Source organism: Cylas formicarius, unplaced genomic scaffold, assembly GCF_029955315.1.
Source record: "Cylas formicarius isolate icCylForm1 unplaced genomic scaffold, icCylForm1.1 PGA_scaffold_1__22_contigs__length_36826433, whole genome shotgun sequence".
NCBI classification, from domain to species: domain Eukaryota; kingdom Metazoa; phylum Arthropoda; class Insecta; order Coleoptera; family Brentidae; genus Cylas; species Cylas formicarius.
In genome coordinates, this window is record NW_026844264.1 from 36,714,833 (window position 1) to 36,732,799 (window position 17,967).

The 17,967-nt window shown below is 35.8% G+C and overlaps 1 protein-coding gene across 1 annotated transcript; it reads left to right on the plus strand.

Moving 5' to 3' along the window:
* The first annotated feature begins 18 nt into the window (after positions 1-18).
* Positions 19-17,952, plus strand: LOC132697186 (ATP-binding cassette sub-family C member 4-like). Its single transcript, XM_060662482.1, has 23 exons — positions 19-98; positions 146-391; positions 446-517; positions 1,375-1,582; positions 1,640-1,862; positions 2,863-3,019; positions 4,509-4,722; positions 4,778-4,937; positions 7,758-7,949; positions 8,349-8,593; positions 8,644-8,952; positions 9,360-9,529; positions 10,322-10,498; positions 12,206-12,353; positions 12,415-12,565; positions 12,880-13,110; positions 13,178-13,345; positions 14,113-14,243; positions 14,301-14,456; positions 16,213-16,336; positions 16,438-16,667; positions 17,493-17,633; positions 17,776-17,952. The coding sequence occupies exons 1-23, from the start codon at positions 19-21 to the stop codon at positions 17,896-17,898; spliced, it is 4,056 nt and encodes a 1,351-aa protein (XP_060518465.1). The 3' UTR covers positions 17,899-17,952.
* Positions 17,953-17,967: the final 15 nt, after the last annotated feature.

A 17,967-nucleotide genomic window follows, 5' to 3' on the forward strand; every position in this document is an offset into this window, starting at 1 on the left:
CTGCAAGTCAAAGGGACGATGCGATCTGCTTCAGCGGATTTCGGAAGACCCGAGAATCCCAGAAAAAACGCAAACTTTTTGTCCGTGTTCACATTCTGGTAGGTGACGTTCCCTGCTTCGATTTCTTTCAAATCCTTTCGTATAGGTATTCGCTAAAACTCTTCATGGTGGGAAGGAAAAGAGACTTGGACGAGAGCGATCTAACCGAGCCCCTGGAGGAGCACAAGTCTTCCTTGTTGGGGGAAAAAATAGCAGCCAATTGGTCGAGAGAGCTAGATGACGCGACAAGAAATAAAAAAAAACCGAGCCTGACGAAAGTCATATTGAAGACATTCTATTCCGACGTAGTGTTCTACGGGATGGTCCTGTTTGTCATGGAAATTGGTATTAGGTTCACAAAACAACACATATTAATATAGTTATTCCAAACTGTCTTTCGTTGTAGGCTCGTTCAGCCGATCTTTATTGGTCTGTTCATCAGATATTTTACGTCCGATAATAGGAATAATGAAAATTTGTAAGTTGGCTTGACTCTTGTTTAATCGAAATTTATTTGTTTTTATTACTACTCACAAAAAAAAACAATGGATTTCTTCAAAAATTTTCAGTGTTCGCAAAGAAAAATATAACTAAACGTTTTGTTTGAAAGGTTAAGACCGCCTCATTTATGAGATTTTTTTTTCATACCATAGTGCAAGTTAAATAGTCGCCATTTTAGTCACCAGTTTGATTTAGCAGGATCCGAGCTCAGCTTAGAGAATACTTAATAAACGAGTAACGGAAGAAGTTAAAAAAAAACTGTTTCATTGGTAGAAAAATGTTGTATGAGGTATTTTTTAATTCGAATTAGACGAATACGATACGGAGAAAAGCAATAAACAAGTAGTTATTAAGAAGTTGCTTAAACAATTTCATTCATTATTAAGATTGGTCATTTGTGACCACCCTGTATAATTAATTTTCGAAATAAATAAGTGTTCTATATTAACCACTTACATGGTATTCAAATGTGAAAAAACACATTTTCCCAAAGACCTGTTTTCCGCAAAAAAATATTCCTAGCATTCTATTTAAAAAAATAAATTTTAATTTTTAATCCCCAAGATTGCTTTTAAATAAAAAATATTTAAAATGTATCACAACCGCTCAGTTCAAAGAAGGCTTTACGATTAAAATGATATACCCCATAGCAAACGATTTAATCCCAAAAACCGAAACAGGAAAAAATAATTATCTGCCATTAGTATTAACGTGTATGATAAAGGAAAGAATACTCATTACTACGCGTTTCATTCTAAATAAAATTTACTTCAGAAAAAACTATCGGACCCATTGTAATATGGTTCGATTTCACTGTGTTTTATCTCGCTTTAGATCGAGATCGCCAAGGTGGTTAATGCGTGTCTTTTTCTACTGGTCGTCTAATCAGTCTTCCATCACGAAGAACGAAGCTTACTTTTACGCAGTCTGCATAATGGCATGCAGCCTCTTGACTATCGGAATTTTCCACCCTTACGTCATGGCTGCGCTACATATCGGGATGAGGATAAGAGTTGCTTGCTGTTCGTTGATTTACAGGAAGGTCGGAGATATTAGTAGTATGCTTCATAATCGCGGAACAGGGATATACCATTTTCAGACCATGAGAATAAAACTAACTAGTCTAGGAGGCAAAACGGCAGGTAATGCGGTGAATCTCATGTCGAACGATGTGATGCGATTCGACTTGACTCCCATTTTTTTACATTACCTTTGGCTGGCGCCTCTGCAAGGTGTTTTGATCGCGTACTTTATTTACTTGGAAATTGGGGTGTCCTCGTTTTACGGGATGCTGGCCGTGGTGGTTATTCTGCCGATTCAGGGTGAGTTTTAGGTAACCACCACTCAAATACTCAATGCTTTATTAATAATAATGTGGATATTGAGAACTTAGATAATGGGAGTAGGCACCAACCCAGCAATTGTTTACTCAAAACAGAGAATCTTATTTTTGGCCTAAAAGTTATCTAAGCCAATTCTAACTAATAACTAACCAAAAAATGTCCTATGCGTCTCAAAAAATTTTGGAATCATTATTTTGAACAGTTTCTATAATATGGTCGAATATTTAATTTTAATGTTCAACTTAAACACCTTAAATTTTTTAATTAAACACTGGTAAATCGAAGTATTTTGACTTAAAGAAACATGATTCTCTACTTATATTATTATGAAGATACAGGAGAACCATTTTTTTTGTCTTTTCAATTTACATTTCAACAACACGAAATATTACGAACCATCAAAGTATAAGAGTTACCATTCAGAAAATCTATTCATTCCTCGAAAGAGTTTGGGGGTGACTAAATGGAAGGCCGATATTCAGCAATTTCCAGATAATTATTATAAAAATTGAAAAAAGCTGAGAATCACACCATTAACACAGAATAGAAAAACTAAAAAGCTAACTCTCCCGAAAATGCGTGACATTTCAGAAATTGCTACTCCATTTAATAAAGATAGAACCCAGAGTCGTATTAAAGACGTATTGAAGACATCGCCTTACTTGATGACCTTTAAACCTTTAACTCATGTGGTTTCTAATACTCATTAAGCAGTAAACTTTTCCACAAAGATATCAATTATTGTCGAAGTATTTATTAAAATAGAAATCTACATGTTACTAACTGGGAAAAAAACTTAAACTCTGCTTCAGCAGTTTCTGGAGAAACTGATCTGAAGTTCAAAATTTCCTTTGAATGGCGTCCGCCACTGCTTCGTCGAGTTTTATCTTCATTTTGAGTTCTGAATGTTTTTCCATTGTATGCCCCTAAGTTAAAGTCATGAATTAATGAACCACCATGAATAATATTTTTTCTTCAGTGGTACTCGGTTGGCAAACGTCCGTCCTGAGAACAAAATCGGCAAAAAGAACCGATGACAGAGTACGGGTGATGAACGAGATCATCCAGGCAATGCAGGTGATCAAAATGTACGCGTGGGAAAACGCGTTCGCAGATCTAATTAGCGATTTAAGGAAGTAAGATCATATAAGCTATTTCAGAAAAGTGTAGGGTAATAAAATGGAAAATTCCGTTCAAATGCAAATTCTATCCTGATAAATAGGCCTCGTTGTCATTTTTAACCACTTACCATGTTGTCTGATATATTTCCCCTCGTTATTCTGTTTATGAGGCATAAATGCAAATTAATGACATTTTAATGACACATACTTGCAGTAACACCTTTATATATATTATATTTGTTTAATTTAAAGCAGTATTTGCTCTTAACCAGTACTATTGACATTATTATAATTGCAACATTCACACTAACGACAGGTTAACACCGAGCGAACAAGTTCATAAAATAAGATTGCCAGAATGTTACAGGCAGATTTGTAAAAGTTCTTGATGAAGACACCAAAACTGTAATTCACTCTTTTTATTTGAAAAATAAGAATTCACCCTAAGATAAGAATTCAATGGAGTTTAGCCACGATGGCCGCTATTCAGTTGATAACTAGAAAACTTTTATGGATGACTTAAAAAAATATGGATGGTTGTTGAGTCGAACTTGTTAACGTTTCGCCAATCATCCAGTTGGCTTCTTCGGAACTTAACCGAAACTGGCTCGCATTTTACTCTGTACCTGCTTTTATATGGTTTGAGGTGCATAAACACCGTCTCGGATGACTGATTCTCATATTGGTGACAGGCAAAGACCAGAGTCGCGGTTAAGATTGTTATGTTGCTTATAGATTTCTATAGACACTCGAATTTTTCGTTGGTAGACGAATTGATTACATGCAAGAATGTTAGTTTTATCGAATAAAATTTTATGCTCGGTTTCATGATTGTGTTCGGCAATTGCTGATGAGTTTATTTGTCTTAGCCTAGTTGGTATTTTTCTTCCGGTCTCTCCAATGCCGCATATGCATAGAATGCTGTAAACTTCTGGCATCTCAAATGGAATTTTGTCTTTGACGGATCGAAGATGTTGGAGAGATTTCTGGACAAGTGGTAAATCTGGTTTTGACGTTATACTTCTTTACAACTTTTGATATGTGGTCAGTGATGTTTTGAATGTGAGGAAAGACAACAATGGCAAGTGTGGTATTGCTTTCGGCTTCGTTGCTAATGGAAGGTTGTGGTATATTTTGTGATGGAACGCTTAATATCTTGAATACGGAAATTATTAAAGAGGAGAACAATTTGGGTTCAGGGACTCGGGCTGAGATGGTTTCTGTAGACAAGAGAGTTGAAAACTGATGATTTTTGAAAAGATGGTGATGTGAACATGCATTAAGGTATCGTTCTGTGTGCGTAGGTTTTCTGTAAACACAATGACCCGATGTTGGGTCTGATTTTCTATTGCTAATATCTAAGAATGACAGACAGGATAGGGCTTAAAGTATTCGTACGCTCACTCTCTAGTCATTTTGCATTCTTAATGAGATTTTATTACTCTACACCTTCCTACCATAGAATTTAATAATCCTTCCATTCTTTTGTCGTTTTTTTTTTCAGAAAAGAAATTAGATATTTGCTCCTTACCTCCTATATAAGGGGACTGACGATGTCCTTTATAATGTTTATGGCAAGAAGCGGCATATTTTTGAGCGTACTGAGTTACGTTTTGCTCGATAACGCGATTTCGGCCGAGAAGGTTTTCCTGATCAGTTCGTATTACCAAATCGTCAGGCAAACGTTGTCCGTTTATTTTCCACAGGGTGTTAACGCTGTAGGACAAGGGCGAAAAGCGAACCTAAGCAAATATATTCACTTGCTTTTCGCAGGTGGCGGAAACCATGGTAGCTGTAAAACGTATTCAGGAATATTTGATGATCAATGAAGCGGTGGTCGGCGATCCAGCCGTATTCGATCCGTTTCACGAAGTAAAATTAACATCCGGTTCCGCACACGAAAGTCCGCTCGAAAGACGCGCCAGACAGAGAAGTGACCTTTATGGGACAAGGCTTACTTCTGCTTCTTTATTATTTTCAGTCCCGAGACCTCTGACGCCTGGAGAAACCGCTGAAATAACAATAGTGCGAGGAATAGCCAAATACGGTACTTTACAATTCGTATTGCAATTTTGGTGATTTACGTGTACGTACGCTTTGGAAAACCTGTTTCATTTTATTTCATTGGAGACTTTTTATAGCAAAAATGTATGTATTTTGGGTGACTTCAACATACTGTAGAGTCATCCGGATTATAAAAACCGAGGCAATCCGAATTAGTGAAACACACAGATTATTGGAATCTTTTTAAAAGCTATAAAAATTCACCAAATACACATTGTCGTAGCATTTACTAACACCTAAAAAATAAAAGGAAAAGAACACCAATACGCGGTCTCGGTCAATGTTAATAAGACCAGCAATTAGGACTTATGAAACTAAGATTTAAAAAAATATGTAAGTCTTGCTTGCATTGCGCGTTCTCTCATGGTTCGTAAGATGGACAAAACATTCAGTTCAGCACCATTTTCTTCCGCCGACTGTATACATGTACCAAACGCTTCACCAAAAATCCCTTCCAATACATATTCAATAATAGCGTCTTAAGGCGATGAAGCATATGAAGACATATAACATTTTATAGGTATTTTTATAACTTTAAATAAACAGGATCCAGTAAATAAATGAATACTTCGGTGCTTAACGCCCTGTGTGTACCAAAATTAAATTATTAGGTTCGGATTAAGAACCGAATTCTTTGTTTTCAAAATGAAAGGATTCAAAATAAATTTATTCGGTATTCACGTATCTTGTCTATAGGGTGTCCCAGTTATAAATTCTTATTGAGATTTCAAATAAAACATCCTGCATTTTTGCATTTTTATATTTTTCTATAGAAAACCGAACTAATTTTATAATCGGTACTTTCGGTCTATCGTAATTCGTTTTCTAGAAAGAAAAAAAACAAAAATCGAAATTTTCTCAATTTTAAAATAAAATAAAAATTATGCGTTAATGAAAACAAAAAATTCAAAAAGGTACATTATTTTGTAATAAAAACGAATTTAATTATATTTATAACAAATATAACTTCATTAAAACATTTGCTAATTTAGTATTGACGAAATCCACGCAGTATATATAATGGTTCAAAAGTATACAAAATTATAAATAGTTTTCTTTTTGATTTTCTAAAAGAGAATACTTAATTTGTGTTATTTGTCTAACTGTTTTATAATCTTTTTATTTAATCGTTTCATCACATACTCTTTGTTTTCTTGTCTTGTCTGAAGTTTTTCCATTCGACCTACAGACTAGTAAAATATGCGTATACTTCGATCAGAAATATAGTGCTTTTACAATCGACCCAGTGATTAATTTTACCTACTGTTTATTACTTCAAAACCGCAGCCCCTTATAGAACTCCCAGCCGAGCAGACCCTTACCCGTAACCATTCCAGAGCCATCCTAGGAATTTATCTCCTACCACGACTACTATCTCCACTTCGTCTTCAAATTTTGCGTCGTGTTTCGTGTTTTCTTCTAATAGGGGAACATCTGCTTTATTTCACGGTCTTGACATTTTAAAATGTTAAAAAACAGGAACCATCAAAAAATGTTTAATTGTAAGATTCTAATAAATATTGGGTTGTTCGGAAAGTCATTTCGTTTTTTTTGTGGAACATGAAAGTTTTCGTATAATGAATAAATATTTTATTAAATTATATATTGGCCATTCTGGTCAACGCGACGACACAAATTTCGCTCCGTAAGGACATGGGGCACCCACACATCGAGCTTCGAGGTTAAGCCCATGCCTTTCAAATGGCCATAAACAGTCGAATTCGACAAATTTAATCTCTCACCGATCTCTCGTGTGGTTATTCGCCGATTTGCATCAACTAATGCCTTTATCGCATCTTTGTCAGCTTCGACCGGCCTTCCAGACCGTGGTGCATCTTCGACATCAAAATTGCCGGATCGAAATTTTGCAAACCAGTTCTGGCACTGGCGTACTGTTAACACGCCTTCTCCATACACATCAATTTTTTTCTCGCTTGGACAGCATTTTTACCATTTCTGAAGTAAAAAAGTAAAATATGACGAAAATGCTGCTTATTGCTCTCCATATTTAAAAGGGCACCAACCAAAAACTACTGCGTAGAATTAATAGAACTTTTTCACACACAAGCCTTGCAATATCAGCTCTCAAGACATATAATGGTTATGCGGCTTAAGTGTGAAGTTGGTTTCGAAAAAACGTAATTAAGTCCTCTGACGGGAAAAAACGAAATGACTTTCCGAACAACCTTATATTTATCTGTATTCTTATGACGTACCTTTATCTACAGGGAAAAAAGACTGTTGTTCTATAGAGTTCTATAGGTTCTATAGAGGACAGGTACTTACCCTTACCCTTTAAAGTATCCAGCGCAAACAGCCTCGCAGGGTATTCAAAGCTCGAGAATCAGCTACATAAACACGTGCTTACTGGAAAGATCACAGTTAAATATTTCGGTAATATATTCGAACATATTGCAATTTATATTAAATAAAAAATTCAAGTTTCTATAAATATTCATTAAGGTCAATCTCAGGCAAGACCTACTGAATACAGAACAAACATCTGTTGAGATGGGTTTTACCACGGTACTGCGAAGGTTTGCGATTAAGGCACTGTAAAATACTTAAAAAGTCAAAGCAATAAATGCACTATATTTTCGGTCTATAATACAAGCGTCACTTTGGGTCATCATTAATGACAATTGGAATGTTCGTATTGAAAAAAAAGTTATTATGAAATATGAATTAGGTGAAGATGTTTGCTTGGACAATATCAACGCGTCGCTGCGATCCGGTGAATTAGTAACAGTAGTTGGTCCGGTGGGGGCAGGAAAAACTTGCCTTCTTAATCTGATACTTGGAGAATTAAAATTGTTCAGTGGAAAGTTGAACGTCAAAGGGACAGTCTCTTACGCTTCTCAAGAGCCCTGGTTGTTTGCAGGTATGTATTTATAGGATTTATATATATATATATATATAATTTATATATATATATATATATATATATATATATATATATATATATATATATATATATATATATATATATATATATATATATATATATATATATATATATTTTTTTTTTTTTTTCTGCACAAAATACGACAGGTCAGTGCGTAGAAAATGATGCAGGTTAATGTAAATTAGGTTAGCAACAAAAAAAATTCCTGCTTTTGCAACAATGGGACAACTTTCAATAAGTTTGTTAAACGTAAACGTAATCGCGATACGAGAGGGCTGGTTGCAATTAATTTGAAGCAACCACAGGGTCAGTCAAAATTACCCATCCCGTCCAGATATATTTTCCACTTGCCAACAGTCTATTTAACGTTTGTAGGTTCGGTAAGGCAAAATATATTGTTCGGAAAGGTGTTTGATCCGATCAGGTATAGAGAAATTATCGAGGTATGCGCTCTGAAAAGAGATTTTTCTTTGCTGCCCTATTCTGATCGGACGATCGTAGGAGAGAGGGGAATTTCTTTGAGCGGGGGGCAAAGAGCTAGGATTAACCTAGCTAGAGCGATATATCAAAGGGCGGATATTTATCTGCTGGACGATCCCCTGTCAGCAGTAGACATACAGGTTAGTTCGATTAAAACTTAAGGCGCTAGTGGAAAAAACGTTCGTTGTAGGTGGGCCAGCAAATATTCGAAGAATGTCTGATGAAATACCTCGAAGATAAAATCGTGGTATTGGTCACTCACCAGCTTCAGTACCTCAAAAGGGCCGACCGAATCATCATCCTGAGCCGTGGCGCCATCCAGTTTCAGGGCACCTATAGCGAAATTATTGCCAGCGACATTTCTTTCGCCAATATTTTGGAAGAGGCCGTTACTGCTACGGAACCGGAGAAAGAAGAGAAAGATATAGGCAGAGCATTAAGGGCTTTGTCCCGCGTTAGTACTGCTTTCAACAGCATAGTTGATATTGAAGGATTTAAGGTACGACTGTTTTTTTGATAGCTTGTTTTGTTTAAGTTAGCGAAGTTGATTTTTAAGTGGAACCGCTTTTTTTTTTTAGTGGAAAAATTATTTTACTTGACCTTGTTACCTTATTAAAGGGTGGGGTTTCTAACGTCCTTTTATTTCTTAAAAACAACAAAAACTAAAGAATGCCATTTGCACATCTTCAAAATAACTCTTTGAAAGAGAAACTATACCGGATAATGAAAAATTTGATTCCCAAAATAAAAATTTCAAATTTACGGTTAGTATTAATTTGTATTATATTTTATATAGTCGATTCTGGAAATTATGGAAGATCGTTTCACTAAGAACGGATATTTTGTCTTTTTCTAGAGACGATTATGGTAACACGTATGTAACAACGGTTTTATATTGATATTTAGGTCATTCCGAAACTGGCCCCTGAAATGAGAACCCTAGGCTCGGTAGGCGTCGACAATTACAAAGAATATTTCCTTGCCGGTGGATCTTGTGGCACGATAATGGTCATGCTGGTTCTTTTTCTCGGCGCCCAATTTTTGGCAAGCGGCGGCGACTACTTTTTGAGTCAATGGTAACTTCAGCTATAGGGTATTTCAGAGAACCGTAGAGTAATAAAATGGACTATTTTGGTGAAATGAATAACTATCTGCCGACTGATTCAGTAGTAGTTATAGATAAATACAAAGTACTATTCACGGCCCGTACGTAAGACGTCATCATCAAGTCCGTATCAAGCGCTCCAGATGGTTGGCGAGAAAAGAAATCTTTTCAAAACTGTAAAGAAAAGAAGAATTGTGAGGACCAGTATAATCTTCTACGTCTGATCCCAAATGGAAAAATGGTTGTGTTGTAAGAAGCTTTCATTGTTTCTTGCAAGGGACTCCGTATTTTGAAAAGCGTAGTCATTTGGTCCCCGAATCAGTGCCGAAATCGTCAACTGAAAATAATAAAATCTTGTATCATTACAAGATTGTGAAGTTTGAATTTTTAGTTTAATAAATCATAGAGAACCAGACGTTTTTAAAACATTGTTATGTTAATAAATTATCAAAACAACATCATTTTCAAAGACACTTCCACAAGCTACTGTAATACTACCTAAGTCACTGTTTAGATTGTTTGGTTGCTTATAGATTTCTATAGATTTTCGGGTTTTAATCTTAAGGCTCTTTCTTGTTCTTTGAGCCTAGTTGATATTTTTTGTGCGGTTTCACCAATAATAAATCCTCTAGAACTTGTATGAGTGCAACTGTTGGCATTGAAGTGACACTATATCAGCATGTCTATATGGTTTTATTACTCTATATTTTTCTGCAATAGACTATAATTAGGCTTGCCGGAGAATAATTACGGAACCTTTAAGGGTAAATTTAGAAGAATTGAGGGAACGTTCCGGCGACTCATCGGCGATGGGATTTTGGAACAAATTTGACAGAAGCGTGTGTATTCGAATCTACGCGGGGTTCATCGTCGCCACGATAATCGTCGCCATCGTGAGAAGTATCTATTTCTTTACCGTTTGCATGCGCGCGTCTTTCAGGTAAGTTAAACAATGTAAAGAACAAATTTCTGATAACCACAGGGTGTTTCTTAATGCTGCGTCAATACTGAAGGGAGTACTTCTTGGATTCATTTATCTTTTGTGATAGTGTCTAAAAAGCAATTCTAGATATGTCAAGATATTTTCAAGTGTTTTTTTTTTTAATTTTGTGCGAGTTGTATGCCTTATTTATTGAGAAAAAAACTGTATGCCACTCACATTTCTTCAGGTCCAAATTTACTTTGCATTTGTGCCCATCAGATGCACCCTTTTTGAATAACATAATGAACATTTACAGTTTATAAACGCTACTTTTCGATGTATTCTTGTTGAGTTCATTTAATTTTTTGCCTTTTATGATTATAAGGTTTTTTTTTATTAGAATAAGGTTAATAATTTCCTCATATGTATTGACACGCCATTAAAAGGCTTTGGTGTATAACAAAAACTGAGAAATATCTCAGCAAAAACATTCTTTTGTTAGCCAATAGATTCAATAATAACTCTATTCACTCTTACTTACTCTTAGTCTATTTATTCTTTGCTCTTTGCTCTCCCACTGGGTTAACTTTTTTGTGTACTCCCTATACTTATAACAATTTCCTGTACTTAAATGTTCAAAATTCGGGAGAGCGTTTTTAAAAACATTTATTTATACAGAAAGTAAAACAAAGTTTTATTCGTACTAGTCGATACAAAGGCCGGAATATTTAAGAGCAATTTTACAATATGACAATCGAATGAATAGGGCTTCTGTGCCAGCGAGGCGTTATCTTCGCTTAGCTTTGGGCTTCGTCTGCATGCGTTTTGAATTTATAAATAACGTCACTTAATGACATTTTCTTGGCGGTCGTAGAAAAAACAGTTTATAATTAAACTTTTCTTCACTAATTTACCAAGTCTTTTAAATAATTATTAATTTATAGTCTAGCCAAACTTTATTAATACCTGAAAAAACTGTAAGTTGGGAATATAAAATGTTAAAAAAATGCTAAAAAGAAATACTACAACAGCAAAAAGCTATTGAAGTTTCAGTCAAAAATCTTGGGTATTAGAAAGCCACTCGTGCTTGTACAAGAGCAAAGGATCTTTATTAGAAATAGAAATAGTTTTCATTAAAATGTCACTTAGCTACCGCACTAAAAAAACTTCGCTACCATTATTGCTGGCGCTCATAGAATTTTTTTTTGGCAGTTATTGTAAATAGATGCAGGGTGCAATCCAAACTCAATAAACCGAGAATTCGAAGCGTTTTTTTTTAAATCTAAAAGTATTCAAAGGTCATATAAGTTGTCATATCAAATTTTATTTTTATTTGCATCTTGTCTGGCTGGTTCGTTTTTATGTTAGACCAGTTCTTTTCCTTCAAATGCCTACAATGTTTCCCTTGACTTTACTAACTTTGCTCTCGCCGCAATCCAAATTTTTAACTTAAAACTGCCAGTTTTTATTGACCGTTCTTTATGAATCATCCTGTATATTTGATGTTTCAATTGGCACTGTTCCTTGGCAGAATTGTGATTTATTTTTCAGAAATTCTTATTCCTCCAAAAATTGCCTTATTAAGCTAAAATCCTATATTTTATATTTGGTGACCTCTCAGCGCCATGTAAAAAAATAACTATACGGACACAATCGATATGCCGATAGCATTTTTCTCAGATAAAAGATGAAACGATCTAACTGACATCTCGGGGCATATTTCAGACTGCACAACCGGATGTTCGAGAGTGTGATACACGCCGCGATGAGTTTTTTCAACGCAAACACTTCCGGGAGGATTTTGAATCGGTTCTCGAAAGATCTCGGCACTGTCGACGAGCTGCTCCCGAACGCTTTCATCGATACCGCTCAGGTTTTTGGCACCAACGCCCACAACTAACGCTATAAAATAGAAAGCATTATCTGATTTTTAGTTGTTGCTTAATTTAGTGGGCGCCATAGTGGTGGTGTGCATCATAAACGTGTGGCTTCTGATACCGGTGGCGGTAATGGTCGTATGCTTCTACGGTCTCAGAAAATTTTATTTAAAGACGAGTCGCAGTGTGAAAAGACTCGAAGGAATAGGTAATGATTTTCGATGAAAAACAGAATGTTTCATCTATTTTCTGTACGTACGTATCCAGGAATCCTGAAAAAAGTGGGGACTGTAACTTTTTTTCTCCACATACGCAGATACGATCTCCCAAACCATAAGGTTTCATAGCTATCAGAAACAAGGCGATAATTTTAATATCTGCTTAGGCAATGGCAATGACTAACTATCTTTTTCTAAAACTTCATGAGATTGCAACGGTCGTTCAATTAATTCTATGCGAAGATGGGATCAATTTGTTTGCTGTATATTAAAGACTTGTTTGAAAATTGTTTTCCATTTCCAGTGAAAAGTCCGGTTTTTGCACACCTAAATGCCACGCTTCAGGGACTGCCGACCATAAGATCGAACAAAGCCGAGAAGCTGTTGGTCGAAGAGTTTGACGCCTTAGAAGATGTCCACAGCAGCGCGTGGTATATGTTCCTCTATACGTCGAGAGCTTTCAGCCTCTGGCTTGATTGGATATGCGCCCTTTTCATCGGAATCGTGACGTTTAGCTTTTTGTTCCTCTCGAATAGTAAGTAAACACCAAATGCCATTAAATAAATGCGTCCGGATGTGAACAGATATGTTTCAATGATTAGATTTTTATGGCAGCGCCGTGGGCCTCGCCATAAGCCAGTGCATTGGACTGACAGGGTTAATACAATGGGGAATGAGACAATCCGCCGAACTGGAGAATCAAATGACTGCCGTTGAAAGAGTTCTGGAATTTACGACGATCGAACATGAACCAGATTTGTATTCGGTGAGCATCTGGAACTAAATTCCATTGCTGTTAAGTTTTGGGTAAAAGCATATAGCTATAAAACATATAGAGGCCCTGCTTATGCCGACAGTACAGGAACTTTGCGAGAAAGTCCATTCAAGATGCGCATGCGCAAGATTTAAAAATTCTGTAATTAATTTGGCGTTTTTGTTCTTTAAGCCCTGTATTTTTTCATGTAAGCTATTCTTCCAATTTTTTTTTGCTTGTAAATTGGCGCAAAGCGTTAGTTTTCATAAATTCATAGGTTTAACCTCCACTGAAATAACTCCTGACCTCCTATAGACAGTAGTGGACGATGAGTATTTCCTATGCTTGTTCTAGCAAAAATTCAACTTGTAGCTTTCATATTTACTGTCATCCTTGTACTCGAAAACATATTACGCAAACATCCTTCGTAGCTTCTTAAGTGTACCTAAAAATGTAAGGAATTCTGTTTACTAAATTCACACGTAAATATTTGTGTAAATCTATTTTCCAGTTTGTTAAATGTCAAAAACATAGGCATTCTCGAAGATCCTATTATCCTATATTTGTCACATTTGTCGTAATTTCGTAAAAGACCAAGAACAAGGTATTGAAAGCACAAATTATACAAGTTGGTGACTACGGTACCCAGATGTTGACACCAACAATGAAAACAACAATGGCGTTGCCAATTATGTTCGGATTTCAGAGATCGTGCGGCTGGTTTTTGTTATCAGTTCACTTAAAGTAAAGATTGTGAGTTATGTTTGCGAATTGATTAGGAAGAAGACAAAAAACCACCTGTTTCGTGGCCCAAAAATGGACGCATCGAATTCATCGACACCTCGATGAAATACAGTGTGTATGAACCGCCGGTATTGAAGAATTTAAATCTCGTGGTTTTACCCAAAGAGAAAGTGAGACATTGATTTTTTTTTCCCTTCCTTTATATCCAAGCTTTATTAACCTTGTAGGTCGGAATAGTTGGCAGGACCGGGGCGGGAAAATCGTCTTTGATCGTCACCCTGTTCCGACTCGCCTATTACGAAGGGGAAGTTCTTATCGACCATTTGGATATAAGCGTTTTGGGATTGCACGATTTGAGGAAAAAAATTTCTATAATACCCCAGGTACATGACATTTTCGTTTCAGTTATTCACGTTCAAGATTAAAAAACAAAATCAAATGAAGGTTTTTGTGGAATTCCCGAGGGAGCGTGTTAAAGGGAATTGGAAAATAGTTTGAACGTTAACTGGTTGGGTGTTTAACAATTTCCATTATTCGACTTTTTTTCTTTGATAGAGGAATGGTTTAGATACAAGTACTTTAGTTCTGTCCAATGACCTTTTTCATAACGGTGTTCAAAAACTGCTAATGCTGAATGCTGAAATTACCTCCTTTACAAAGGATTAAACAATTTAAGAAATTTATTATATCTTCGTCGTCCTCTGATGAAGAACAGGAGAGTTTATCTTTAAGAACTATTACAGCGGAAGTGCATGATCGTTCCAGCTCAGCAAATGTAGCAGAATTCATCCCAAAAAAACATCTAATTATGTTCCTCCCTTGAATGAGGAGGCCGAAAAATTTTTATCCGCCCTTGACAAAAACAAAGACTCCCATGCAAGAAAAGTTGGGGCGTGGTTTGATGAAATTGGGACAAATTAATACATTAAATTATTCGACCCGTTTCTCCAATGCTTACTTTACCAAAGCCTTAACAGATCGTAGATTTTGGGAGATTTTTCGGTAAGTAATATTTTAGGTGAATTTTTGATTTTGGTATGTAATTTTCCTGCTATTTTCTGAGGGTAGTTGTCGAAGTACATTTATCCAATGGCCTAGAACTTTTTAAAGATACGAAGAGAGGCAAGGTGTTTTAATTGTTGTCTAATTAATTGAGGATGATGTTTGAATGCAATTAGATATGGATCAGTGTGAATGAGTTTTAAAAGTTCAGATTTTCACGAAATGATATATATTCACATGACAATTGTTTCGACAACACCGTGTCTTAGTTCAATGAATGAGTTTTCTGTACACAGAATGACCGATCACTGAAAATATTTAAAAAGATGGTTTTCAAGTTCGATAGTGAACTTGACGTTAGGATATATGGAGTTTATGCGTTACGCGAAAGATCGAAGATATTCGCCATTTTTACTTGACAGAACTAAAATTTTTTATCTAACTAATTCTTCTATCAAAAGAAAATACGAGAAACCATTAAAATTGTGAAACAAACGCTCAAACTAAATTTCATAAATAAATAAATGTAATTATCCTTAGTTTAAGTTTATAAGTTGTGTTATAAAGTAAACAAATAAAATCTCTCATCCATTTGAGATTTAGTCATCCGTTAAACTAGTAAACCTCTCCCCCTCTTTCACATGAATCTCAGTGATTTGATGTACATGCAGAGCATTCGCCTCTTAGCAAAATAAATACAGAAGAAGTGTACTCTCAAAATTTGTTGGTTCTTATAATAAATGTTGTCTTATGCGCGGTGTGATTCGAAGGCATATTAAAAATATCTGTTACGAACTACGCAGTGTTGCCGCTTATACATGAACTTGCCTAGTTTAAATTCGATGCAACCGCAACTGATCGAAACCAAAATGCAAAATAAATAAGACTTTCTGGAGAATTTTGTTGTCTATCAAATTACGAATGAAACTACTAAGATGAAAGAGCCTGAACAAATCAACTTTATTTTTGGACTCAAACGATATTCAAGCGCAAGATTTTCGGCGTTCGTGTTAAAGCTGCAACATCTTCGATTCGGTTTTCCAGATACTTCTAATAGGCCAAAGTGAAACCCTCGCGGATCGAAACATAAGTTACGTGCGAGTAAATTTTCTAAAAAATGCCTGAATTATTTGATAGGAACCCATTTTATTTTCCGGAACTCTGAGATACAATCTGGATCCTTTCAACGAATATAACGACGAAGAAATGGTAAATGCTCTTGTAGCGGTAGAAGACAAAAACGCCTTAAGTAAAGGTGCAGGTAAAGTGGATGACTTTTTTTCTCTGATCCATCTCATTTAATAATTTTTAACTCCAAGTTTTTATATGTAGTTTAATGGGTTTACTTTTCAGAATGTTTAGATAAGATAATGTCCGAGGGTGGCGGAAACATAAGCGTCGGGCAGCGGCAAATGATTTGCCTCGCCCGCGCTATTTTGAGGAACAACAAAATTCTGGTCATGGACGAAGCCACAGCCAACGTAGACGCGCAAACCGATAAACTCATCCAAAAAACGATAAGGACCAAATTTGCCCACTGTACCGTCCTCACGATAGCTCACAGGCTGCACACGGTTATGGATTCCGATAAGGCGAGTATTTTTACGAGTAATACCAAAAAAAGGTGAAATTGCTGGCGGAAATTTTTTCGAACTAGAAATTAATTTTATAAAATGCGTGAGAAAAAATTCGCTTCGCATAATTTAACCTCGAGTTTTATTCGGTATGAAAATTGCACTTCACATTAATAGGTTGTTTTTATGTTCGTGACTGCTTAAAAGTAAGTAAATACCAAAAAATAACAAGTTTCTTGTGAGCAACGCACGGATGTACGCGTCAACATATTTAACGCCTCCTCTGATAGGTCAAAACTATTCGTGTGCGTTTAGAATATGATTGGATATTAGGGGTTGGCTAAGAGCGATGTCAGACGATCATGAAAATGTCAATTATGTAATGGATATATAAACTACAATTGTGGTTTATTGACTACCAACCGTTTTTGCGATATACGTGAATTAACATTTAAATGAAGAAAGTGTCTGTAAATTGTTTATCGTTATGTCGAAAAATGTGCGCTTCAATTCACTGTCGGTTGCATATATTAAAGAAAAACAAACACTTTTTAATTCGTTAAAAATTATGTTTTATTAATCGAGTGTCAATACTTCAGAAGTGATTTTAAGAGGGAAAGTTGACTGAAAGAATTGACCACACGGGGTTATTTAACTCAACAAAAAATATTCTTCACGATAGTCTTATTGATCTACGAAAACTTCTCTTACCACCGCTGCATATTAAATTAGGACTGATGAAGCAAAACATTAAAGCTTTAAGTAAACATAGAGTATATTTATGTGGAAATTTCCCCTTAGATGCAAATAAAACCACTAATTTTACGTCACGTTTCGTAATAGATCTTAGTGATGGACGCTGGCATCGCGGTAGAATTCGACCATCCGCACGTTCTGTTGCAGAACCCCAATGGATACCTGTCCCGGTTGGTCAGAAAGACCGGTCCTGGACTATCTTCTAATTTACGGCGAATCGCCAAGGAGGTATACATGGACCAGAATTACAGTGCTTTTACAACCGACCCCGTCATTATCTTTGCCTACTGTTTATTACTCCAAAACCGCACCGTTCTATAATTTCATGCAGCAGAGTTTTGACAATCTTAACCGTAATGTATTTTTTTAGAATTTTGACCTTAAATTGTCGTTGGATCGAGAAGCTGACAATTCCGAATACAACGGAACTGTTACCGCTACGGAGATGTTATCTAAAATTTCAGACATGTCGTACGTAAGCGGTCCGGAATAGAAACAATCTCGGTTAAAGATGGAAAATAAAGGACGCGTTATGTATTACAACTTTATTAAAAAGATTGTT

What these genes read in the sequence shown, in the direction of transcription:
- LOC132697186 (XM_060662482.1), top strand. Translation starts at nt 19, where the DNA reads ATGCGATCTGCTTCAGCGGATTTCGGAAGACCCGAGAATCCCAGAAAA. An exon ending in TTGTCCGTGTTCACATTCTG is followed by an intron (nt 99 to 145) that starts GTAGGTGACGTT and finishes CCTTTCGTATAG; the next exon opens with GTATTCGCTAAAACTCTTCA. An exon ending in AATAGGAATAATGAAAATTT is followed by an intron (nt 518 to 1,374) that starts GTAAGTTGGCTT and finishes ATCTCGCTTTAG; the next exon opens with ATCGAGATCGCCAAGGTGGT.